At 52.0% G+C, this 8,701-nt stretch overlaps 2 protein-coding genes across 2 annotated transcripts in view; one reads left to right on the top strand and one right to left on the bottom strand.

The window, feature by feature from the left end:
* MSH5 (mutS homolog 5) overlaps positions 1 to 6,427 on the bottom strand; it is an 18,141-nt gene extending 11,714 nt beyond the window's left edge. Inside the window, exons 1-9 of the mRNA XM_023745845.1 lie at positions 5,567 to 6,427; positions 5,273 to 5,375; positions 4,809 to 4,889; positions 4,581 to 4,643; positions 3,812 to 3,933; positions 3,318 to 3,427; positions 3,017 to 3,052; positions 2,350 to 2,432; positions 1,599 to 1,644 (exon numbers count right to left, since the gene is read on the bottom strand). Of these exons, the coding sequence (XP_023601613.1) occupies positions 1,599 to 1,644; positions 2,350 to 2,432; positions 3,017 to 3,052; positions 3,318 to 3,427; positions 3,812 to 3,933; positions 4,581 to 4,643; positions 4,809 to 4,889; positions 5,273 to 5,375; positions 5,567 to 5,710 (788 nt within the window). The 5' untranslated portion in view covers positions 5,711 to 6,427. The remainder of the gene's footprint in view (positions 1 to 1,598; positions 1,645 to 2,349; positions 2,433 to 3,016; positions 3,053 to 3,317; positions 3,428 to 3,811; positions 3,934 to 4,580; positions 4,644 to 4,808; positions 4,890 to 5,272; positions 5,376 to 5,566) is intronic.
* A 1,367-nt stretch (positions 6,428 to 7,794) lies between these two features.
* The window catches only part of CLIC1 (chloride intracellular channel 1), an 8,761-nt gene continuing 7,854 nt past the window's right edge, over positions 7,795 to 8,701 (top strand). The window contains exon 1 of the mRNA XM_014446898.2: positions 7,795 to 7,809. Within this exon, the coding sequence (XP_014302384.2) occupies positions 7,795 to 7,809 (15 nt within the window). The remainder of the gene's footprint in view (positions 7,810 to 8,701) is intronic.

The following is an 8,701-nucleotide window of genomic DNA, read 5'->3' on the forward strand; positions in this document are numbered from 1 at the left end:
ATGCCCTGGGGAGTCCTATCTGGGTAATCTGCACTCCTCTCTCCAGCTTTAATTCAGTTTTCTTCTCCATGGAGAATTCTTTCCTTCTTGTCCCTGGTTGAGATTAGAGATCTATTCCTGAAGCACTGGAGAATGTATGGCAATTATATCATCCTCCAATTATCTGGAAATTATCCTAAATTAACATCCAAAAGACACACATTGCAGGGCGGGTGAGGTGGGGAAAAGATTGTGCACCTGTAGGCTAGCAAAGGGTTCTGCTGAGTTTTTAGAGATGATGCCACCTGTATGCTAGCATCTATGTATTGTGCTCACTCACTGAGTGCTACTGAGTGCAAGGCCATGTGGCAGGCACTGAGGTAACAGGAATGGCCACTGCAGAGTTCACAGCTACGAGGGCCAGCAAATTCACAGATGACTAATTCCATAGTGCAACTAGAAAATATACACAGGCACTACGTGAGCACACAGGAAGGTGAATGTTGGTCTCCTTACAAGGGCCTCTGAAAGCTTCACGAAAAAGGTGACAGTTGGGCTGCACCTTGAAGTAAGAGTCTGACAAGTGGAGAACAGGGACTTTCCAGAGGAACAGTATAAACACAGGCATGATGTATTTCCATGATGGCCAGAGGCCCTAAATGACTGGAATAGAGGATGAATCCAGGAAGAAAGGATTTAGGAGGGTGATGGGAAGGTAAGCCTATTAATGAAACTTGGGGTGAATGGGAGGAGTCCTGAACATCATACTGCTAAAGACACTAGTCTTCATCCTGCAGGTAATGGGGAAGCCTCCTGAGGTTTGTTCTTTTGTTTCTACCTAAGGTTTTTAGAAAAGTGGAGTGACATGCTCAGATCTCTGTTTTGGATTAACCGGTATTTTAGAATAAGAGATAGACTAGGAAAAATAAGAGAGTAGAGGCAGAGAGACCAATTTGGAGGCACATGCAATGCTCCCAGTTAGAAATTAGAGCCAGAATTAGAGCAGTGGAAAGAGGGAGAAAGGAATGGCTGAGACATTGGAGGCTAGAAACAACAGGCCCTAGTGAATGATTGAATATGGAGGGTGAGGGAGAAGCATCAATCCAGGAGTCAGAGCTTGAGAAGCTGTACTGCCAGCAGTGCTATCACCCAGAATTGGGAATGCAGGAAGAGGAACAGGTGCAGTGGGTGTCAGTTTGGATGCTCTGAGTTTGAGCTGCCTGTGGAAATTACAGGTAGCAATGATATGTAATTAGCATTCTACATATGGAGCTCTGAACTAGACACACAAATTTGAGAGTTATCAGAGAACAACTCAAATTGAAGTGTGGTTTTCATAATTAAAGCTATTACCAATATATACATTAGGGTTTTGTGATTGTGTTTCTGCTGCTTGTATGTGTCCAAGTCAGAGTATCATCAATGAGTATATATGTTTATCTGTGCTGACAATGTAAAATGAGGATGACACTAGCTACCACGTGGGATTGTTACAAGGATTAAATGCATTTAGTCAGCATTACGGAAGGGCGGTTGTTTTTATTACTACTACATGGAGTGGTGTGTATGTTTGAAGATTGCATGCATTAGCTTATAGCACGAGTATGAGTCCCACTCACCTGAGCAGCTTCTCTCCCCACTTACAGCGGCATCTGTTGAGAATTCCTGTGGAGGTGAGGGGGCAGGGAAAGGAATATGTGGCTGTCTAAGCTGAGACATGGGATCAGAGATTCCAGTGTTGGGGCAGGCTGGCCTGGGGGGTATTTCCCAGATACAGGACACAAAGGCAGCCAAAGTCAGCAGCTGGCCACAAGTCTGAGCCAGTATTACCTTACATGGGCTTAGGAGAAGGAACACTCAGCCAAAAAAAATAGGCAGAGCAAGCATAGCTAGACTCACAAAGAGCCAAATACATATATGTAAACATTAGACACAACCCACTGATATATGCATAGTGAAACCAGGTGGATACTTGGGGCAATGTCCCCAGTACACCCTAAAGTCAGAAACAACTGATATTCAATGCAAATCAAATATGGGCAGTTTCATAGTTCTAACTCTCCTCTATACAAAGGGCCTCCCAAGTCCCCAGACAGGTACACAGCTAGTACAGACATTCATACAAACCTAAGGAATAAACATGGAATTGGTAAAGTAAGAGATATGCTAATGACACTGGGTAACTACAGGGTAAGGGGAGGTGCCCAAATTCAGGAAGGGTACAAAAAGGGTAAGAAAGTTGGATTGGAGTACAAGAGGCATCTGACAATGGGAATGAAGTGGGAAGAGAGGGCCTGGGACACATCTTTGGAGGAAGCTGCTTTTCTGGAAGGCTTTTGTAGTGTGGGATGAGGGATGGGGCACACATACCAAAGAGGCTGAGCCCCTCCTTCAGTCCACTGGCCACTTTGTACACTGAGGGGTGAGACTCACTCTTAAATATCTGCAGAACACTGTCAGGGAGAAATGGGGGAGTTCCTGGGTAACTTGGATTTTTTTTTTTTAATCCTCACCCAAGTATATTTTTCCATTGATTTTCAGAGAGTGGAAAGACAAAAAAATATTGATGTGAGAGAAACACATCCATTGGTTGCCTCCTGCACGTGCCCCAGGCTAGGGAGGAGCCTGCAACGGAGGTACACGCCCTTGACTGGAATTAAACCCTTGACTGGAATTAAACCCGGGACCCTTTGGTCCTTGGGCCAACGTTCTATCCACTGAGCCAAACCAGCTAGAGCTGGATTTTTAAAGGGAATTGAGAAAATAGAAGGGGTTGAGAACATCCTGCTGAGATCAAGTCTTGATGTAAGTTTTGTGCTTCACTTCTCTCTGCCTCAGTTTCTCTCTTCAGAAAAGAAGAGTGACACCTTCATGCTTTTCTTCTTCTCTCCCACTAATTCCCACTTCTTCTTCCTTCACGGAGGTTTATCCTAATAGCCCCAGGATTAAAAAAACTGGAGCCTCATTAGGATTATTAGAGCATTAAGCTTAATCCTTCTCCCTTCCCAGAGATGACAGCCTGCCTCCATCTCCTTACCTGTAAGTATCTTGATCTATGCTCACTAGATGGGTCCTGAGGGCAAAAAATAAGCAGAAGAGAAGGTGCTGGGGTATGAGGTCGGAGTTCTTTTCTCAGTTTCATCCCCTTTGCCCCACCTTCCAGAATACTGTCTCAGGCTTGTCCCCCAAGCTACACATCCCCTCAGGTGCTCCAGTGTGTCCTAGAGCACTTTACCTGATAGGACACTGCCCACCCCTGCATCACTACCTCCCACTCCACCCTGTTACTATTCAGACTTCCCATCTTACTTTAGCTGAGGTTAGGGTAAATCACCTACAGCACAAATTTCTTAAAGCCCAGGATGGGAACGCTGACGTTATAGTCTTCCAGTTCAACCCCGATTCTTCTTCGACCCAGGAACTTGAGCAGCCCTCCAAGTGCTCGAACCTGAGAGAGGATCAAGAGTGGAGCTGAGGGCCCGACCGGTGTGGCTCAGTGGTTGAGCAGTGACCCATGACCCAGGAGAACACTGGTGAGATTCCTGGTCAGGGCACATGCCTAGGTTGGGCTGGACCCCCAGTGGGGGGCATGAGGCAGCTGATCAATGATTCTCTATCTCTCTCCCTTTCTCTGAAATCAATTAAAAACTTTTTTTTTAAAGGGTGGAGCTGGGGTAAATCCCAATGTCTTGAAGGCTGGACAATACCAGGGGAAGCTATTATTTTCCAGGGCTGGGCTAGAAACTCCCAGGACTCAACCCAAGGACTGGGGTGCTTTTGCCTTTCTCCAACCTGTGGCATCCCAGCCCTGACTTCCCAGGGCCCCTCTCACCATGAGAAGGCAGTCAAAGGGAATTATGGAGGAGAGGTAGAGAATTTTCTCAGTGGTGGTCATGGAGTCTGGGATAAAAGAGTAGTTTCCAGAAAGGAGGCGCTGTTTGCTTATCTCCAGACCTATTTTGGAAAGAGAAAGGTCTTGTGATCCAATTTTTCACTCTATTTTAAGAAAGAAAATAGAAGACAGATGATCTGATTTGCCAAGTTTACACAGGCAGTTAACGGAAAACTGAAACAAATTTTCAGATCCTTGGTCTAATTATCTCTATATATAAAATATAAAGATGTTTGGCTTGAGATCACAGCCTAAGAAATCTGTCTGGAATTGGGGTTTTTTGGTGAAAAAGATCATATAAGACTAATGTGTTAACATCTAATTAGGAGAGAACATTCCGTCTTTTTTGCAAATCAGGGAAGGTTATGGACGTGCCTTAGGGATCATCAAGGTCATCGAGGCAAGTAGCTTCCCTCCCACCCGAACAAAAGCTTTGGCTTAAAGGGGGGAGAATTCCAATTCCAAATAGTGTCATCACTCTCTTCTCAGGGGCGGCCGCATAGACACACCGAAGCGGAGGTTTCATAGCAGGTGCAGGTTATTGAAGGGTGGGGAGCAGGAGAGATCCTGAGGAGACTGGTCATGGCGCTTGGAGGACACAACGGTTCAGGTGAGATAGGGCCGAGGAGAGACCTCTGACGATGGGGTGGAATTAGGAGAAAGGATTGGGAAACTGGGATGCGGAAATGAGCAACGCAAAAGGAGATACCGAAATCCACACTTGGCAGAAATACGATTTCAGGTCTCTTAGGCTCTCCGTGTTCCTGCGAGGCTGTGAGGGAGGCAAAGAAAGGGCCGTTAGCCTGTACATTTCAGTCTTTCTGCCTCTCCCTTCTCTCACCCTGACTCTACCTCCCTCCGAGACCCTTTCATCTCCTGTAATATCCCACACTTCAGTCCTTCCTCGTTTTCCTTCTCAGCCTCACCCAGTCCTTACCAAGCTTCCCCAGAAACCGGGTCATGTTCTCATCCTGTTTGGCACTGGTAACAACAGACCGGGGGCTGATTTCATCCAGGACTTGGAAGGAAACGCAGACCAAATGAGTGACAGGATCTGTATTTCCTAATTCCTCTCCTTGCTGTCTCCCTCCCCACCTCAGAAGCGCATTTCCTCTAAGAGCAGGGAGAGCCCACCAGCTGGGAGCCTCGTCGGGAGTCAGGCATGAGAGCTAGGAAGGGCGGGTAGCAGACGGTGAGGTGGGGTGGGGGGGAGCCCTGGAGTAGGAACCCCAGAGGGCAGGCGTGACTGGTTTGCCAGGACTGTATCCCCGCACCTGACACCTTGCAGACACCTCATAAATATCTGCTGAATCATGAAATGGAGTCTTAAAAGCGACAGACCGTCCTCCGGACGTCAACGGATCACCCCGACCGAGGCCGGGAGCACTGCGGCCCGCCCACCTCTCTGCAGGAGCTGCAGGCTGTCGCGGTCCGGGGCGTCGGGCATGAAGTGCACGGCCGAGTAGCCTGGTGTTGAAATAGGCCAAGCCCCAGTCAGCCGGCGCTTCCCCAGCCCGACATGCGCGTTTGCGCGGAGGGGGGGAAGCGGGCCTCCGTCACCGTTCCCTCAGCTCTGAGGTCCCGCACCCGGGGCGCCTGTGAAGCCGCCAGCGGGGGGAGCGGCCGCCCCCCTCCCCGCCCCTTCTTCCAACGCCCGGACGTCCCGACAACTCGCGCCCTCCCCGGCCTCGCCACCCCGGAGACCTCCGCCGGCTCCTCCGCGTCGTCCTCCGCCCCCGCGGGGCCCGGCACCGGGGCCGGGCTGGGGAAGCTGGCCGCGGCCGCCCCGGCTCCCGGTCCCTGCCGCGTCCCGCCGGCGGTCGCTCCCACCGAGGCCATGGGCAGGGAGGCTCTGCGCTGCGGAAAATGAAGGCGGTTCAGGAGCGAGCGCTCACCGCGAGGCGGGCGCAAATGCACAGGGCAGTCTGGGAGGGCTGAGGCGAGGAGAGGTCACATTTATTTCTGTCATCTGGGGCATTTCGAGGGGCGACCTCTCAGTATTTAAAGGACGGACAGTCTGTGGAACCCCCGCCCCCGACATTCCTGTCACGCCGAGGTGGCACTGGGATGGAGAAGGTCTGCGGGCCGCGTGGGCGAGCTGTGCCAGCCTCCTCTCCCGCCCCTGCCAGCCACGCCCCAAGGCCGGGCCCGCGCTCTAGGCTTCCTACCCCACAGGCGGACAACTTGCGGAGTTTTCCCGCCTTTTCTGTCCCCGGGACCTCGACGTGCGCGAGACCGAGCCACTACCAACCACAGGCCTGCAGGAGGAGCTCGCGGACGCCAGGACGGGTGCGCGCGCAGAGACCCCACCCCCTTAATCGCTATTGGTCGGAGAGACCGGGATCCTGCCTAGAGCGCCAGCAGGACGGGAGGGGGAGGGGGGCGCCGTCGCTAAGAAGGCTGGATGCTGATTGGCCTGTTCTTAAATGGGTGGTGCCAGGACGTTCAAACTTCCCGCCCTCGGCCGCCTCTCAGCCCCTGGGCCTCTGCCCCAGGGTTTCCGGGATCTGATTAACGCGGGGTGGAGCCTGAGAGGAGGCCGGAAGCCGAGCTCGAGTCCTGGCCTAGGAAACTGTTCTGGGGGCTTTGCCGGGGGAGGGGGGAATGGGGGAGGAGAACGACTTTAAAGGGCCAGAGGCGCATTGTTTTTTCTGGAGAGTGGAGATAAGCAACAATAATTCAACTGTGTCAACAACTCTAAGTTAATATTTGTTCCTCTTGGTTTATTTATAAAGAGCTTAGAACAGTGCCTGGCAAACGTAGTAAGAGCTATGTGTTATAAATAAATAAGCAGAAATAAGTGAGACTCGCCCTAGCTGGTTTGGCTCAGTGGATAGAGTGTCAGCCTGTGGACTCAAGGGTCCCGGGTTCGATTCCGGTCAAAGGCACATGACCAAGTTGCAGGCTCGATCCCCAGTGGGGGTGTGTGCAGGAGGCAGCCAACCAATGATTCTCTCTCATCATTGATGTTTCTAACTCTATCTCCCTTCCTCTCTGAAATCAATAAAAAATATTTAAAAAAAAGAAAGAAGTGAGACTCGTATCTCAACCTCCTCTGCCGATTTCCTGGGTACAGTGTATGAACACCCCACGGGGGCACTACAGGGCCTAAATTATCATTTTAGGCCCACCCCACCCCGAAGTGAAAGCGTGGGAATTGCACCCAATTCTGACAGAGTAGACCTGATAAGAACACCTACACTCCTTTGGGGACATGCCCCACCCCTGGGCACACACCCGGTAAGGACAGAGGGGTGCCGTTCATTCCTACAGCAGCTATATAGTCCTACTCTGGGTGGTGGACTCAAAGCAATGAACACAATTAAGTCTGAGCTCCATGAAGCTAACTTTTAAGTGTGTGTGAATGTAGGAGAAGCAAGGAGATAGATTGTGAACAGAAATAAACAAATGTATACCTTTAAGAAACATCCCTTCAAATACACATTCCTCCCAGCTTTGTCCTGGGTACCGAGATGGGGAGATCCCACCCAAGACTTTAGGAAAGATGGTGGGGTAACCTGGCTCTGCTGAACAATGGCTGGAGAGCCCCCTCTGTGGGGAGAGGTGGGGAAGCTAGTTAGGGCAGGTTAATGGTTACCCTCGGCAAACTGTTGAGCAATGGAACCATGGAAACCTGGAGGAGGCTGTGAGGCGTGTCTGAGTGTCTGGGAGGGACACACCTTCCAATCGGGTGGGAAGAGATTAGGGACTGGTTTACCAAGCCCAGGAAGGGGAGAGAGTGGAAAGAAAATCCTGCCCAGAAAAGGAAAGGGGAGCTACTGCGACAGGAGAAAGTGGGGGGCAAGCAGATGAAGTGGGAGGGAGCCTCTGGAACAGGATTTGGGGCGTTGCTGGGTGGTACCAGGAGAGGGCAGCATCACCTGTCAGCTGGGAAACTGAGGCAAGAATACCCTGTGGAGGCCATGCCAGCAGCCGAAGTCAGTATTGAGGATGAAGGCAGCTCTAGCTATAAAGCGTCAGAAGGAAGAGAGAGGCAGACCTGCTTGGGCTCAGGGCTGGCCCACTCGCTTGAGGGACAGCTTCGTGGGCAGCGTCTCTGGGGGACACTGACAAGCTGGACGAAGGACCTGGCATGCGCTGCTGGGCCCCTCAGCTGGAAGGGGCTGCGTGCAGACTTGGAGGGTTACCATGGAAGGAATTCCCTTTAGCAGGAATCATTCTACCTCCTTACAGGATGTCACAATTCAAGGAACAAACACCAAAGACATCCATGCCCCCCCTCCCCCCCGAAAGATTACCCCCCACCCCCGCCCGCGAGGCGCAAACCCTGGAGGAGGAAGCAGGGGAGGAGACCACCAACCGCGGGTCTCCAGCAGCTCTGGTCACCCCACCCACTCCCGCCCCGAGTTCCTCCGTGTTTTCAAGTCTCAGGCTCGGTTTTGCTCCTGTGTCCTTGCGCTCCACCAAGTTTTCTGGAACCGTAGTCTTTTGTTAGCGGTCGGTGAGGAAGGAAGGGAAGGGGTGTGAGGTAGGAGAGTCAAGATGCAGGGGCCGGAAAATGTCCGGTTCGGAGCACATGTCCTGGGCTGCTTTTCAGCAGGTCACAGAGTCTAGACCTCCAAAGCCAAGCGGTGGGGAGGCAAGGCTGCTCTCCCTCCTGCTTGTTTGTCCCGCAGACTCCGCTCACTCCCCTGCTCTGGCTGAGTCTGCTTTCCACCCAGGACAGGGCCGGCTACCCTCCGCCCCCAGGGCGCCTGGGGCCAACACTGCCTCACCCTTCGCCCATCTCCAAAGCCACCGCCGGAGAGAAGAGGGGAGGGCGCAGGAGGGCCTCGAGGGCAGAGGTGGCAGCAGGAAGGCGGGGGGGGG

The sequence above is a fragment of the Myotis lucifugus genome, unplaced genomic scaffold, assembly GCF_000147115.1.
Source record: "Myotis lucifugus unplaced genomic scaffold, Myoluc2.0 scaffold_585, whole genome shotgun sequence".
In the NCBI taxonomy this organism is placed as follows: domain Eukaryota; kingdom Metazoa; phylum Chordata; class Mammalia; order Chiroptera; family Vespertilionidae; genus Myotis; species Myotis lucifugus.